The following is a 17017-nucleotide window of genomic DNA, read 5'->3' as shown; positions in this document are numbered from 1 at the left end:
GCCTGTGCTAATCTCCTAGGGCTGCTGTAAGAAATGGCCCTAGCCTGGGTGGGACAGTAACAGAACTTTGTTCTGTCATAGTCTGGAGGCCAGAAGTCCAAAATCCAGGAGTCCAAGGGATTGATCCCTCCTGGAGGCTGAGGGAGGAGCCATCCTGTGCCCCTCTCCCAGCTCTGGTATCTTCTGGGCTCCTTGGCATTGCTCAGCATATGGAAACCTCATTCTAACCCCTGCCTTCTCCATTGTGTCTGTGTGTCTTTGTGTCCAAATTTCCTCTTCTTATAAGGACACTAGTCATTGGACTAGGGGCCACCCTCACTTTAACTTGCAGACATCTGTAGAGGCCCTGTTTCCAAATAAAGCCACGATCACATGTGCAAGGAAGGGGCTCTGAATGCATCTTTTTGGGGAGACGTGGTTCTATCCACTCCATCATCCAACTGTGATGTTTTGCCCCAAACAGATATTATCCTTACAAGTTCACATTCCTTTGAAGGAAAAATCTTAAAATTGTGTATAATAATAAAAGGCGATCTGACCCCATCAATAGCTTTAAGTAACTTAGCCACCTATTTTTCCCCCAATTCTGAGACAGTCCTGCCGACTAGAAGGCTGTGGGCGGGCTTCGGCGCGCAGCTTTACGGCCGCTCCTCTGATCCCCGCGGTGTTTATGGTTGATGAGAGGTTTACCCTTGTGTTTGTTTGTGTTAGGTCAGCTCAGTCCCACAACTTCTGCAACCAGAGCCTCATGTGAGCTCGGGCAAGGGCAGGGAGTGCTTAAGGCCCCATTAAGCAAGTCTACAGCGCACATCTTGTCTTCAGCCTGTCTGCTGGCAGGATGATAAAAGCGAGATGCAGATGTTTTTCGTACATGCTAAATTAGTTAGTACATCACCCGCCTGAACGAGCTCTGGCTGTGGTGTCAAGATGTCGGTTGGAAGGAAGAGTCGGATTGCTTTTGAGCTGGGGGCGCTGCTTCTGATGGGGCTGGCGCAGACCTGAGGGGTTCAGGTGGGAGCTCTGACGGCTGACAGATGCCCCCTCGGACGGGGACTGATGTCAGGGACACTGGCCCCATGGGCCCACGGGCCAGCTCTGCTTCCTGTTGGCTAACGAATCCTGAGGCGCCTCCTAAGTAGTAGGCCTAGTGTCTCCCACTGAGCAGTCCGTGGCTTTATCCTGCCCCGCTGCAGCCCCCAAGCCGGGCCCTCACCATCTCCTCCTGGGCCGGGGGGCCAGCGTTCCAGCCTCCCTGGATTCCCTCTCCCCGCTGCTGCCCAGACCCCTCCAACCTGACTTGCCATCTGCCTGCTTTTCCCAGTTGGTCTCATTGGCTGTCCTTCCTTACCTCTGGGAATATTCACAATCAGGGGCCCCAAACCACCTGACAGAAGCCTTGTCTGTCCCTCTTCCTGCCTAACCTTGCTAGCCTGTCTCAAGTCCAGCCTCTGTCTCAATCTCTCCCCACAAGGCTCATTCCTCTGATTCCTGTGCTGCACGACTTGGGCCACGTGGGGACTTTCACTTCTCACTTGAGCACCTTATTCTTTATAAGTCACTGCTGCCACCTGCACTCAGTGCCAAGGCTGGTTCAAGAGCCTGGCAGTCACAACCCAGGGCTGCCTTACCTCTGTCTTGGTTTCTTTCCCCTCTGACTGACTGGATGGTCTTTGTGGCTCTTCCGGATTGTCTCCTTAACCTGTGATTGTGTAGGAAACCCATCAGGAAGACGGTTTCAGGAAAACCCCTCTTCCAGGAAGCCCTCCCTGACTACTCCCATCCAGTTTCCACCTCCCCACCTCTTCCAGTCTGAGCACTCCAGTCTGTTGTATCTCTCTCTATTGCCTGCCTTCTTACCGTTTCACTTTGGATTATGGTCCTGTGGGTGTAGCAAAAAAATTTCGATTCTAAATGCCAGCAGGCGCACAGCACACCAAGTCACTCAGGGAAGCTCTCTCTGCTGCATGTAGCAAAGCAGACTCACTTAATCTGAATTACATTATCCACACTTCCCAAGGTGAGCCAAGTCCTAGCCATTTAAATCACGGAGCAGTAGAGGAGTGGAATTCTCCAGAAGGCACTGCAGAATGCCTTCTCCGGCAGATCTGTTTCCACTGATGATTTTTGGCTGGAGCAAGTATTAAAATTAATTTGCATTCCCTGAGCGTCTAGCTGTAGCAGTGACCCAGCAGATATGCGATGGCTGAGGAAGTCATGGCAGTAATAAGAATGTGCTGTTCATCACGCAGCCTGCTGAGCGCTGGCCACGCCGTCCCTGCTCTGGCTGATCTGATCTTGTGAATGTCTTTCCACCAGTCATCTGAATAAATATTTGGGGCTAGTTCTCCCAGTATTACTCACAAAGGAATTTTAAAATGTGCTTATCAGATAAAAGTAAATTGTTACTTCATCCGTCTGCAAGGAAAACAAGAAGCGTGATTTAGCGAAAAGACCGTTTCCCTGATTCAAAGTCATCTGCATGTACGCTATTGCTGGTGTCCTTCACGGACTGGTGAGAAAGGTGTTGTGTCTTTTTCTAAGAAACAGGGGAAGAAAAGATCAAATTATGTCTGTTGATCAGCAGTAGACCTACAGGACAGTGTTCTTTCCAATTAAAATAATGTGGAGGAAAAACACAGAACTGCAGAGTGGTAAGGAAAAATGTCTTGATGGGAAATCTCCCAATTGCCTGGATTTTATTTTCCAAATGATTTCCCTTTTATCCCACAGCGCAGCTCAGCAATAAACCTTGCAGTGACACCAAGGATATAAATCTACTTGGCAACCAGCATGAAAGTTTATTCATCATCTATAAATCACCATATTTTGTGGTTCTCTAAAAAATGCCGGGAAACCCTGGAATTGGAGCAAACAAGGACTTTTATATCCATAGCCAGTCTTTCAGACATGTACTGGATGTTGCTGTTTGGTGAAGTGTGTGATCTGAGCCATTTTAAAGTTCCTTTGCATGAGTAATTTAAAGTTGCCTTTCAACACACACACACGTTCTTAAGAAAATGTGGAGAAAGTACACCAGGTTTTCTTTATATTATATAAATTAAATTGTCTTTCTATATAAATATATAGATTAAATCCTAGTCTATATCACAAATAACTTTGAAATTTGAGAACTAATTATAGCTTCTAACATTGTGCAGTTTTCACGTTTCTCCCTGGCTTCCCTAAACCTAGACTATGCAAAGTGCATGCCACAGGGAGAGCAGTCCCTTCAGATTCCTGGAGAAATGTATTGTGCACTGTATTCTCTTAGAGGTTTACAATGCCCAGTGTGTGTTAAAGGCACTGATAAGTCCTGCAACAGTGAAGGCTGCTTACATTTGTTTAAGCTCATTTTCCCTAAACTTCTTTGACCTTGGAATGCTTTTATCTAATTCTTGACAGTCCACATTTGAGACATAGCTCTAGAAATCTTTGCTTTTGTAAATATCTACCACAATTTGCCAAGAAACCCCAACCCCAGAGTTCCAATCTGCCATTTCCCACAGAAATCTGGGGCTGTGGGAAGGAGATCTCACTCTCATTATCTGAATCCCTTTGGTCTAGCAATGTCTGAAAGCGACGGTTGAAGGGCCTGGGGACCCTGGGCAGTGGGGCATGATGCCGATTTCACAGTCTGTGGTTGGCTTGCCTCATTGGAAGTTTGTCCAGAGACAGGCTCTGCCTGGACCTCTCTCCATGTGGGCCGACCCAGCATCTGTAACAGTGCCATCACGCTGTCACCCAACAGAGTCCATCAGAGAAAGAGGAGCCATTCACAATCCCTTTGGAAAGCACATCACAAATGTCACAATAACCAGGGAGGGTGGCGTGTCCCTACCAAGAGCTGAGAAAGTGGCTAGAGGGAGCAAGGAACTGCTGGGGGACTGACTGTGTAACTAGGGCAGAGGCTGGCTTTCCCTGTGACTCAGGCAGCTGAATGAGACTATGCCACTGGGGGCCCTGGGACTGGTGACCTGATTGTCTGTTTCCATGGCATGGAGAAGTTCTCCAAACCCTCAATGTGGGGTGGCTAGACTCATTAAGTGAAAATACAGGATGCCTGGTTAAATTTGCGTTTCACAGCATCAAGACATCTTTTAGCGTAAGTATGTCCCAAATATTGCACGGGATATACTTACGGTAAAAAACGTTTCATTGTTGATCTAAAAGTCAAATGTAACTAGGCATCTTGTATTATATTTGGCAAGCCTTCCTCAGGGCCTGGGAACCTGTGTTGGGACTTGATTCTTTTCCTAACACTCTTGTTACCTTCTCTCAGGGGTCCTCGAACCTGAGCAAGTGTCAGAGTCACCTGGAGGGCTTGTGACCTCTCAGACCACTGGGCTAGCCCCAGGATTTCTGATGCACAGAACCTGGGGTGGGGCCAAGCATTTGCATGTGTAATGAGTCCCCAGGCGTTGCTGACGCTGCTGGTTCAGGGACTGAATGGGAAGCAAAGCAAATGTTGGCATTTATGTGAAAATATAAGGCCCACTTTGAGAACCACAACCATCTATCTTCTGCAGAGCACAGACATCCCCTTGATCCCATCAGTGACAATTCTCAAGCCTCTATTTTTCCCCCTCTTTTAAATTAATTAATTTAATTGAAGTTTAGTTGATTTACAATGTTGTGCTAATTTCTGGTGTGTAGCATAGTGATTCATTCAGACATAAATATATATGTTCCTTTTCAGATTCTTTTTCATTATAGGCCGTTACAAGGTATTGAATATAGTTCCCTGTGCTGTACAGTAGGACCTTGTTGTTTATCTATTTTGTATATAGTAATTAAGATCTATGAATCCTAAATTCCCAATTTATCCCTCCCCACCTCCTTTTACCCCTGGTAACCATAAGTTTGTTTTCTATGCCTGTGAATCTGTCTCTGTTTTGTAAATAAGTTCATTTGTGTCTTTTTTTTTTTTTTTTTTTTTTTTTTTTTAGATTCTATATGTAAGTGGTATAGTGTTTGTCTTTCTCTTTCTGGCTTCATTTAGTATGACAATCTCCAGGTCCATGCAAATGGCATTATTTTATTTTTATGGCTGGGTAGTATTCCATTGTGTGTGTATGTGTGTGTGTGTGTGTGTGTGTGTGTGTGTATGAGTGTATGACAACTTCTTTATGCAGTCATCTGTGAATGGACATTTAGGTTGCTTCCATGTTTTGGCTGTTGTAAATAGTGCTGCTATGAACATTGGGGTGCATATATCTTTTCAAATTAGTGTTTTTGTCTTTTCTGGATATATGCCCAGGAGGGGGATTGCTGGATAATAGGGTAAGTTTATTTTCAGTTTTTTAAGGACTCTCCATACTGTGTTCCATAATGGCTACATCAAACTACTACCAACAGTGTAGGAGGGTTCCCTTTTCTCCATACCCTCTCCAACATTTATTGCTTGTGGACTTTTTAATGATGGCCATTCTGATCTATATGAGAGGATACCTCATTTTAGTTTTGGTTTGCATTTCTCTGATAATTCATGCTATTGAGCATTTTTTCATGTGCCTATTGACCATTTGTATGTCTTCTTTGGAGAAATGCTTCTTTGGGTCTTCTGCCCACTTTTGGATTGGGTTGTCTTTCTTTTTGTTATTGAGTTGTAAGAGCTGTTTATATATTCTGGAAATTAAGCCCTTGTCAATTGCATAGTTTGCAAATACTTTTCTCACATTCTGTACGTTGTCTTTTTGTTTTATGTATGGCTTCACTTGCTGTGCAAAAGCTTGTAAGTTTAATTAGGTCACATTTCTTTATTTTTGCTTTTATTTCTATCGCTCTAGGAGAACATTGCTAAGATTTAAGTCAGAGAATGTTTTGCCTACGTTTTCTTCTAGGAGGTTTATGATGTCTTGTCTTACATTTAGGTCTTTAAGCCATTTTGAGTTTATTTTTGAGTATGGAGTGAGAGAGTGTTCTAACTTCATTGATTTACCTGCAGCTGTCCAGCTCCCCCGACACCACTTGTCGAAGAGATTGTCTTTTCCCCATTGTATATTCTTGCCTCCTTTGCCAAAGATTAATTGACTGTAGGTCTGTGAGTTTATTTCTGGGCTCTCTATTCTGATGCATTGATCCACATCTCTGTTTTTGTGCCAGTGCCATGCTGTCTTGATGACTGTAGCTCTGTAGTATTGTCTGAAGTCTGGAGGGTTACTCCTCCAGCTTCATTCTTTTTCTTCAGTATTGCTTTGGCATTTCTGGGTCTTTTGTGATTCCATGTAAAGTTTAGGATTATTTGTTCCAGTTGTGTGAAAAGTGTCCTGTGTATCAGTTCCCAGGCCTCTTACCTACTGGCTTTGAGATCTGAGGTTAGGTTACCAAACTGCAAGACCCCAGTTTGCTCACCATTGAAGAGAAGAGCCGCTTTCCTGAGTCACAGGATTAATTAAATCATGGTGGGGCCCCCGGGTGCTTAACAAGTGCTGCTAGTTAGCATCCTTGCTGCCATTGGCGTCTCCATGGTTACAATGCACTTTCATATGGACCATTCCCGTGAGACCTTCCAAGGACCTTTAAAGGAGATACTGCCCCTGCACTGAGCAGAGACGGAGGGAAAGTCAGCAAGCTCGAGCCACCAGTCCCAGGGCACAGAGCGCTGAGCTGAAGCCTAAACTGACCCACAGGCCTTCAGACTTGGACCACAAAGCGACCCTTTTCTCACAGTGCAGAGAGTCAGGCCAGAGGAAGCATCAGCCTGACATCATAAAAGCACCATGTTTCATTTACTGATGCTCGTATTATTTTCATGTAAGCAGAAACACACGATGAATTTCCTGCCATGTGCAGTGAGGTCACTAATTAAACCTCAGCAGCTGGGTGAAGCTGCCCGTCTGCCTCTGGTTTGCCTGCAGCTTCACTGGTGTGCTCGTTGCAGGAAACACTGAACATGGCATTGCCAGCGCCAGCAGGGCTTCCCCCCTGCTTCTTAAAATGCACATTTTAGGCAACTGACAGGAGCCCTTGGCAGACGCTCAGTTTCTAAGCATCTGGTTTTGAGTAAGGATCTGGGTTGGTTTGCAAATCTATGATCCTGTAGACACCAGGGTGAACTGAATTTGCACGGTTTCAGTTTGTTCCAAGGTGGCCTGGTGCCGGGGACCCAAGATAGGAAGGAGGTGGCACGGGAGAGAGCCACCACCGATGGGGGCCAGCCTCCCTCTGCGGCCCCGTGGATTTCATGGGGAGCCTTAGACCCCTTGTCCCTTGCTACATCTCTTGAGGAGTAACTGAAAGTAAATAGAAATGTTAACTTTTGGTGTCTTTGGCTGCAGAGCTGGAGTATGAACCAGGGCATCAGGGATGTCGGTCAGCGGAGAAGCGAATAGACTAGAAGGGACTCCCCCTTGTGCTCCAGGGGTTCACGAGCCACTTGGGGAGGGAGTTGGCCAGGTAGACAGCCAAGCAAACCTAGTCTGGAACTGTATAGGAGAGGACCCTGGGGGCCAGGGGAAGGGAGCTTAGGGTGGAGCTCTTGGGTCCAAGAGAGAGGCGGATAGCATTGGGGATTGTATTAAGACTCCATTTCTCTCCAATGATTGTCTTTCACAGACATGCTTGACTTGGAGATCTGGTTCCTCTAGTTGGGGACACTGGAGCCGTGGTCCCCAGGCCTTATCCGCCAGTGCCGCATCAAGGCTTCTCCTGTTGTGATCTGTGCGAGGCTCGTGGGCCTCCAGTGTGCTTGGTGGGCCGTCCTCCTTGCCACCCCATCGTCCAGGTGCAAGCCCTTTCTCAAATCCATCCTTCAGCTGCCAGCTCTCTATCTGCTCATGGAAGCCTTGAGATGGCGATCCAGCTCTAACCTTGAGGATAAATCTGTACGTGCAGGAGCTGAGCTCTCTGCCAAGAGAGCCATCCTCTCGTCTCCAGCCAGGAGCCATCTGACAGCTCACTTCTTGTACTGAGCCTGAAGAGAGAAATTGATGTCTCTGCAGACTTCTGGTCTGTTTTTCAGTTCTTAGTTTTGTATGCCTTTTGCCAGAAGGGTCGGAAAACCTCGTTGCATTTCCGAACTGTGATATCAGCACCTCTTTCGTGTCTGAGTGGTAATTGTCACAGAGCATCACTTTTATCTAAAAGAAACATGCAAGGTCCGCCCACCTTCTGGACCCAAGAATGGGCTGCTCAGCACGCGGATCTGACATTCAGAAGCAGGATTCCACAGGAGGGTGGAAGGGATTCCCAGCACCAGCTTTTATCATCACAAGGGCACTTTGGAGGCAAACAAGCTATGAGTCTTTAACTCGCTTTTCTACGGCGTAATGCACACTGTTTAATTTTCTGGAGGGCTAATTAGTCCAAGGTAGACCACTCGGCGGTTGCCAACATCAGCAAATCAGAGGTCTCCCCGAGGCGAGCAGAGTGGAAATGATGTGCAAGTAACTGCATTTAACTCCTGAAAACCACGATGTGATTTTTCTAGTGGCAGGAAGGCCACTGCCCACTGGCTTTGACACAGACATAATGAACAGCCTTGTGACCTTAGAATACACGCATACTGAGGTCCTTTTCTGGAGGAAAAATCCTCTAGAGATTTTCCTCCTTAAATTCCTGTAGAGATTTTCTTCCTTAAAACAGCCTATTTCCATTCCGTTGGGGAGGCTCAGACTTTAACAGCAGATTCTGGGCAGTGTGGACCTGGCATCTCCACTCCAAGCTGGCTGTTGGCTTCTGGCCGGATTCTCTCCACCAGTCACCTCTCTCGGTTTTGTTTTCTAAGATGGGGGAAGCCCATTCGAAAGGATGCTTCAAAGTTGCTCAGGGTGACTGCAGAAAGTCAGCTTCTGGGAGGGCACTGCACTAATAAATCCAGCGTGCACTTGATTATCATTTAGATTACTTGTTCAATAAGAAAAATGAAGCTTTGCAATCAGAGCTGCAGGGACGGGCTCTGTGCGGAGGAGACTGAGCTCTGGCCTCATGAACAGCCCATCGTGCTGGGGTCCGGGTGATCCTCCTGGTGACACTGTCCGCTGTCTGAATGTTGAGGCCACCTGTCCCTGGGCATGCACGCATGTTTGCACGCTTGTGTGGCGAAGTTTGTAACGCCCACGTGTCTTTATAGAGATGAACGGGACGCCGGGGCTTGGCTTTCGCTCAGCTGCTCCCCAAGAACGGCCCCAGAAGCACCGGAATCTTGGTCCCTGGTTGTTTGCTGCCTTTGAACCAGGCAAGGGCTTCGCGCGCCCGGCCTTGCCGCGTGCACTTAGCAACAGGCCAGCAGTTTGGATGAAATAATGAGCAGGCACAAGAGATTCAGGGTTTTTTTGGAAAAAGGATTTTCCGGAAAGACAGAAATGGGCAATTTGTGATTTAATTGGGAAAAAAAAATTCCACTTGAATGATAATGAGAGATAAATAGAACCTCGGTTCTCTTTCCTCCACGTTAGTGAATTACAATACACGAAGCCCCCAAGAAACGGGGAAGACCCGTAAGCAGGCTGAAAATTGTTCTCACCAGTCACTTTAATTTTATCAAGGCAGAGTTTCCCTTAAAAGGGAATTGATAAATGGGATTTCGCTGTATTTTTGAGCACAGAGCGTGCAGGACGGATTCCATCGTGTGAAATAAGGTCCCCAGCGGAGCCTGCTGCACGTGTCCTCGAAGAAGCCGCTCTTGCTGCAGGCCGGGCCCCCTGGCCCTGCTGTGTCTCTGCCTGGGCCACCTTCCTCCCGGCCCTCCTGCCACCCCTCTTCCCACCATCAGGACGCCTCTTTTTCAAGATTCAGCTTGGCTGTCTCCTGCTCTGGATCCTCCCCAGCCGCGCCCCTTCCCTGGTGGACCGAGCATCCCCCATGAGCCCCTCCCTGCGCAGGCGTGGGTCCTGGCATCTGAAGGCTTCACGTATCTGGCTCTCACGCTGGACTCTGAGTCCTTAGTCTTGTTGATCTTTAAGTCAGCCGAGTGCCAGAGAGGTGAAAACTCAACAGTCATCGGTGAAGGACTGTTTCAACCCGAAGCCTGGTTTTCTCTCCCATCTTCACAACTCACTTTGCTCACGTTTGGTGTAGACAAGTCCTGCATCCTCCCACTTCCCAGCTGTGCTGAGCACTACCCTCTCTGGCTTCCCTGGCAGCGATGGACTGACCTGTCTCCCCGCTTCCTGCCATGTTTGAATCTCCTCTGCCCAGTTCGTGCATCTTCTGAGCAGTCGCTGGAGTCATCCTTTGACGATCCACATCGGATCTCCTGTTTACAACCCCGCAGGGCTCTCCGTCTCTCTTACTCTGAAGGAAAACTCAGCAGGCTTGCAAACCTCCCTAATAGGCTTGCAAAACCCAACATGGATGGTTCCCACCTCTGGTGCCCAGTAGAATCATAGAAGGTTCTGGCTCGGATTCCAGTGCTTATGTGAGGAAATCGGATTCCCAGGTGGTGAGGGGCAGCCTGGGTGGACAAGCACAGCTGTCTTTGCTCTCACCTCTACTCCCTTCTGCCCTCGTGCCCTCCTCCCTCACACTGCGTGCACCACGGCCCCCATTCCTTCCTTCCTCGCCCCTCTGCTGGCCCCCACGGGTGGTCATGTGGGTCGTGGTTTAAGTATCTCCTCCCCTGACCACCCCAGTCTCCTCTGACTGTGTGGCTGTGATTCGGTTTTGTCAGAGCACTTACCCAATACTTTGCAACTGGTCTGTTAGTTAACTGACGTCTCCTTTGACAAGTGAGGTCTCAAGGTGACAAGATGTCGTTTTCTTTCCCTCCTGTGCATCCCCTGAAGACACAGTAGGTGCTCATTAAATGTAGAAGGAAGGAGGAGGAGAAAGGAATTTAGGGATGGTCTCACGGGAAGTGGACTAGTGCTTGTCCACGCTTCCGAAAGGCCGATTCTGTGCCTGGGGGTTGGTGGTGTGTTCTGAGGCTAACAGCATGTGTGGACGTGGCTGCACTGATCTGGACTGAAACCCAGCTCTGCCACTCATGTGTTCACTGCAAGAACCTGAGCAAGAAACCCTTGGCCCTTTGAGCTTCGGTTTCCCCAGCCCTAAAATACAAAGACTGATGCGCAAGTCGCAGGGTTGGGGTGAAGATCTACTGAGATTCAGTAAGCACTAACGGTTCATTAGGGATAGTGTTGCTGACCCTCAGGTATCAGCCTGTCCCCTCCCCTCTGCTTTGCCAGTTCCCCTCTCAAAGTGCCAAATAGAGTTCTTTTCACTCTAGTGACTGGGGAGCCATTAGTGATGCACTTGATTTATTTCAAACAACTTCCTCCAGGGAGGTAGGGCCCCCCTTTCGTCCCCTCTCTTTCCTGGTGGGCCTGGTGCTGTTATGAAAACTCAGAGTCAACAGCAACCAACCGAGGTGTGGGGAGGCGCCCGCCAGCGGGGGTTGGCCCTCTTGGATACAGACCTGCTTGTCTTGCACTTAACATGGGCTGCTGGGCCCAGAATTTAAAATTGTGCTGAGGCACAGCAGGCCAAGAAGAATTCAGGGGGGGAAAAAAAAACAAAGCAGCAGAGGTGCCAAACAGCTCACAGATGTTTTTATTTCCTCTTGGAAAAAAAGACCGAAGCTTGATTGTGTTATCAGGTGCTCTAAAGAAACAAACTGAAATGAAACGAAACAAAAACAAAGCTAATTTCTGAGGTAGACCACATATAATTGGATGGGGATGATAAAAAGGTTATACATGCAGCTTGTCACAGTTTTGTCCCCTGGGGCACCAGGAACGTGTCCACAGGGGCCTCCTGAGAGCGCCTGGGGAACGCCAATGCGGACTGGACTCATTCTCCGTCTGAGGCTCCGTCTCCGTGTCTGAGCGCGAGACCCCAGATGGACACGTTTGCTTGCCCGAGACCCTGATGCTCTGAGGTAACACCCATTTCTCCGGAACGCAGTCGGGTTTTCCCTGAGGCCCTGGGCTCTGGCCCGGTCCCGTCTGGAGCGCGAGTGGAGGGCGGGCACTGGGAGGCACCTCGGCTGATCTTCCTTCACAGCGCTGTTGGCTTTCCTCATCACAGGGCCCAGCACCTTCCGGGAGAATGGAGGGGTGTCCCCTGCCCTGGGAGAATCCTGATTTCTTCCTCCTTTCTCTTATTTCCCCCTTAGATTTCCTCTGTGAAGTTGAGCAATGGCGCCATTTTCCTTTTTCGCTTATAACCAGACAGAACACAGGCTGACTGTGTCATTTCCGTCCTGTGATTCAGTAGCTGTGTTACAGCTCCCTGCAGGGGGGTAGACTTTTCATCCCTGCCTCTGTCCCCCCTTCTTGTCTCTTCCTGGAAATGTCTGCCTGTTCTCAAGCCTGAGAAGTCGCCAGTGGCTCCACTGGAGAGCTGAGCGAGGGGGGCAGGCCCAGGTCGGGGAGGCTGATGGAAACCTGGTGGGGTCCAGGCTGGGACCACAGGAAGCCCCCCTCAACTCCATGGTTCACGGCAGGGACGCTGAGCTGCCTGTCCATGTGTGCCGAGTGAAGGCAGGTGAGCTGGTGACCGTCCAGGTGTCCCAGACGGTGTGTGTGGCGGCTGCTCAGCTGCTCCCCATGCAGTGAGCACCCCAGGAGCAGTTTTCTGGGCCAGACTCGGCTAATCTATGGGGCTGACAGTCTCACGGAAATTTCAGGGTTATTGCCAGAGGGTCTCCACGGTTTCTTTTTTAAACACAGACCATTTTTAAATGCGCCATCTGAAAACATCATTGTGGTTAATAATATGTACTGACATTAAAAAAAAAAAGACATTCCGGACTCGGTGACTTTCAGCCACTAAGCACTTTCTCGAAGGACACTAGACAGATGTTACTATTATGTTGTCGTCCGTGACACTTTTTGACACTGGAAAGGGCTCATTGCTCCATCAGAAAGGATGCAGAGGCTGAGCGTCCCTGACAGAGGGCTACAGTTGTGAGGGAAAACTCTTGCTCCCGAAATATTCTAGCGATCGCTGGGAGATCTCCTTGTCCTCAGAGGCACCCAAAACCTAGTGTGGAGCTGTTTCTACGGACACAGTGACCTCACACCCAGGGCTGTGCTCCTAGAATCACACTGACACGCGTTTTGCGCCCCCTTGGCTCTGCCCCAGCAGGCCGTGGCCCCCTTCTTGCTCAACAAAGCAGGCAAAGGAGTCGCTGTCCACAAAGTCTGTGACGTGCTCACCCTGAAACTCACGCCGTATTTAACTCTTGTCAGGCCGCCCTGTTGGTTTTGATCCCGATACCACAGTTTATGGTATGTGTCTACCGAGTCCTGTGGTATTTGTTAACAGGCTGGGGCTGAGACTGAGACCCACAACGGAGTGTGAACTAAGCCCACCACGATGTTTCTCAAGAAACGTGCAACGTCCGGACCTTCTGAAATAAACCTTCTTTCTGTCTTTTTTCCAGATAACTTGTTCAAACCCAAAGAGAGGTACATTTCAGAGAAGGAGATGCACATGCGATCAAAAAGGTACTTGGCTGTGTTGCGTGAGGTCGGAAGAAGTTGGGAGGGGGAGGGCTGGCTTGATGAATCTGGGCGCTGTCCAGCGGGGCCACTATTTCCAAGTCCACGTTTAAGGTCTGAGGTCTTCTCGGCCATGAATTTGAAAAGCTGGCTACAAGAAGTACAGTTGTCAGATTGCGCCTCTGGATGTCAATGTTGTTCTTGGAAAACCGTAGGAAAGCGGTGGGTCTTGGATTTGGACTGGACCTCGTAATTGGTCTCGGAGAGATTCCCCAGACTCGTGTCGGGGCTGTTTCTATTCTTTCCGCTCGGCGCCCGGGGCAGGTGCTGTTTGTCACGGCGCACCTTTGCAGGTGATTTTATGAGGAGGAGAGAGACGCGGTCTCCTGAGGGCCTTGACGGCACGGCCGGCAGGGAAGCATCCCCACTTGGAGGCCGGAGGCGCGTGGGGACCAGCAGCCGGCCTTCCCGGCGCCCCGTCCCCGGCGGGCTCCACCGCTGCACTCCCTGCTCTGCTTGGCAGGCTGCTGGCCTAGGAGCCCTTGCATTCTCACCAACACACAAAAGCTGCCGTTCTTTCCGAGACCCGGCCTCCCAACCGAAATGTAATAACGCGGCCGTGTTTGCCGGGTTCATGCAAGTAAGATGTCATAGCTCATGATAAGGTGTCTGGCTCTGGGAGGAATTACGGTGATGAAACCAAATTGATAGAGTAACTGAGGGAAACCACTGAAATCGGAAGAACGCATTTTCTCCTTACTCCAGGCACAGAATCTCTGCTTTTACCCTGATTGTACTGTTTCTGTGATAATTAGCCAACCTTGGATTATCTGTCGGGAACTTCTTTGTAAATAAGAAAGTGAAAGTGAGGAGAAAGGGGACCATCCCATTAACGACCTGATTCACAGCCCTCTAACTGGAGTTTTTAAAGGGCCACTGGGTTTCAGGTCCTGCCGCTTCAGAAGTGCAAAGTTGTGCGCACCTCATGCCAAAAGTATTCCCCTTTCAACTTCATGGGAAATTCAGCCAAACTTCCCCCTTCCCGTCCCCAAACCCAAAGCTGCTCTTATGGAGACTTGCAATTAAAATAACAGCTCTTAAAGCAGCGTTTATGGACAGAGTATCACCCTATCATTTTACTGAAGAAGACACTGAGGCTCCAAGAGGACCAGTGAGCAGGGTGATGCTGCTACACACGTCGTGGCTTCCCCAGCCAGAAGCAGGGGCTCGTTGGATGCAGTCAGTCCTGGGGTGTCCACTCTGCCCTGCGGGCTGTGCCCTAAGTGAGCCCTGACCCCGGCTCACAGACCTCACTCACCCCTAGGATCACACCAGAGCTTTCTTTGCTTTTGTCTCCTTTCTTATTAATTACATTGTTGAATCGCATTTTCATCTTAAAAATTCATACAAAGGAGGTAGCTAGAGCTGAAGTCCATCCTGATCAGCTCCGCCCTCCCTCCCCGCTTCCCCAGCCTGTCCTGTCTTCAAACACCACATGCCTCTGATCCATCCCGTGTATCCTTCCAGCCCTTTCTCTCTGCCTGAAAAGACCTTTTTTTAAACATAGGCAGTTACCTCATTCTTAGTCATAAATGGGGTCGCAGTGTGTATGACCTTCTTTCACTTACTGTCTGTGAGGTTCTCCGGGTCAGCTGACGCCGACGGTTTCCTCATTCACGCAGTGGCTCGTTGCATAAACGCACATCACTTACGTAGGGCGCTCTTTTAACAAAATGCCACAGCAGAGGCTCCAGGGGTGGGACCTGGGAGGTTTTATCCTAACCCCCCCGCATGCTCGGATGGTCTGTATTCGGAAGGTGCGTCTCTATGGATCCAAAGGGATTTCCACTGTGGGGCTTTGGGACGTGTCAGCTTTCCTACTGACCCTACAGTCGTCTCCTGGTCCTTTCAAGAACAGCTCCTGGATTTGGCAGTTGTGTGTTCATTTATTCATTTAGACCAAATTGACGTCCACGGCATGCCGGGCACTGTACCTGGTGTGAGCAATTCCTGGGGCATTTGGTGCTGAGTGACTGGGAGACAGCGTTGCATGAAGTCAGACAGACAGGCTGGAATCCCAGCCCCTCATGCACCAGCGTCCGGACCTCCTTGGGGCTGGGCTTGGTCACTCACGTAACAGCGGGACACTGGATGTTGTTCCAACTCCTGCGAGGATTAACCGAGACAACTCATGTCAAGGGATTAGCCGAGCGCCCTGTGACCAGGACAAGGTCAGCGGCTGACGCCGCCATCATCCATGTTGTTATGCTCTGTAATTCTTTTTTTAACAGTGGAACGTGTTAAGCAGATGCCGTCTGGCTTTCAAACACAACGGAAAATAAAGAAGAGATGTTTAGATGAGCACCGTGTGTACAGCACCGCAAAAGCTCAGGCCGCGGCGTGTCCGCTGTGTGCGTGGGGTTTAGCAGCAGTACTTAAACCATCTCTGATGGGAAGTAGGAAGGAAGGGCCCCGAAGAAGGGCCCCTCAAGCCCTGCTTTATCTTGGGAGCTCCTAATTTGACACCAGGATGAGAACCTCACACTTAGGCCCAAGATGTCTAGGGGAACAGCTGAGTCAGGAAGGCAGCGGGTGAAGAACCACACATGCAGTTTATGTGTGTGTTATTTCAGGACAGTTCCTGCTGCTTCCTCTGCTCTGCTGCTCCTGTGCTGAGTCACAGGAAGGCAGAACTTGAGAGGCAGAAAGGCATTTGGTAGAAGGGAAGTTTACACGCAGAGCGGCAAAGCGGTAGGGCTGGAATCGCTCCCTTTACGAGGCAGTGGTTAATTGTCACAGAGAATGCAGAGACAGGAAGAGTGGCTTCTAAACCAACAACCAGCCGCTCCGGCTCCGCCCCGGGTGGGACTCTGGGCTGCGCGGCCTGGGCCTGGGCCGCCCACCTGCAGACCGTCGGGGAGCCCCGGGGCTTGGTGTCTCACAGACGCAAGGTGGCCCACGGGCCGCCTGTCCTCTGAAACAGAAGAGCCTGCGGCCAAGGCAGGATGCGGGTCCATGGTGTCTTGCAACCATTCAGAGTGTTTTCTGCATCTGTTTCAGAATCTATAATAACCTGCCAGAAGTTAGAAAGAAAAAAGAAGAGCAAAAGAAAAGGGTGATCTTACAGAGTAACAGACTCCGGGCCCAAGTCTTCAAAAAGGTAACGGCCCGGCCGCCAGCAGGTGTGACGCGTGTGGCACACAGATGCTGACTGTGACCTTGACATCTCTGTCTCCTCCTTCCCTAGCAATTACTGGACCAGCTCCTTCAAAGGAATGCAGTCTAACTGCAGGCTGCCCTGCTGACCCTCTACCTGGACCTGGGGTGACTTCAAACGCTGGATAAACCATTAAACTTAGCATTATCGTCATGACATGAAACATTCTACTTTTGATTTTTTTTTTTTCATAAAGAAAAGCACAGCTTCCTAGAATTGCTGACCCAAACTAAGCAGAAACAGTAAACCTTTGTGGGGACGGGTCACCCGGCTGTCGTGGGGTAATCAGCTCAGCAGAACCCCCTTGATACAGTCCCTTCATTTTTTAACATCTGAATTTTATCATTTACTTGTGATATTTTCCACCTACCTTCTCCACCCCAGCAGAAAGGCCGTGTACACTCACATGCTCTTC

General features: G+C 49.4%; 1 protein-coding gene across 4 annotated transcripts in view; it reads left to right on the top strand.

Annotated features, from left to right (window-relative positions):
- C11H10orf90 (chromosome 11 C10orf90 homolog) overlaps positions 1-16765 on the top strand; it is an 84834-nt gene extending 68069 nt beyond the window's left edge. For all 4 annotated transcript variants that reach the window (XM_072972101.1, XM_072972102.1, XM_072972103.1 and 1 more), the window contains 3 exons: positions 13328-13391; positions 16446-16545; positions 16633-16765. In XM_072972101.1, coding sequence (XP_072828202.1) covers positions 13328-13391; positions 16446-16545; positions 16633-16671 — 203 coding nt within the window. In that variant the 3' untranslated portion in view covers positions 16672-16765. The remainder of the gene's footprint in view (positions 1-13327; positions 13392-16445; positions 16546-16632) is intronic.
- Positions 16766-17017: the final 252 nt, after the last annotated feature.

The sequence above is a fragment of the Vicugna pacos genome, chromosome 11 (genome assembly GCF_048564905.1).
Source record: "Vicugna pacos chromosome 11, VicPac4, whole genome shotgun sequence".
Classification (NCBI taxonomy): Eukaryota; Metazoa; Chordata; class Mammalia; order Artiodactyla; family Camelidae; genus Vicugna; species Vicugna pacos.
Note: the sequence above shows the minus strand (reverse complement) of the source record. Positions and strands in the feature narration are given on the sequence as shown.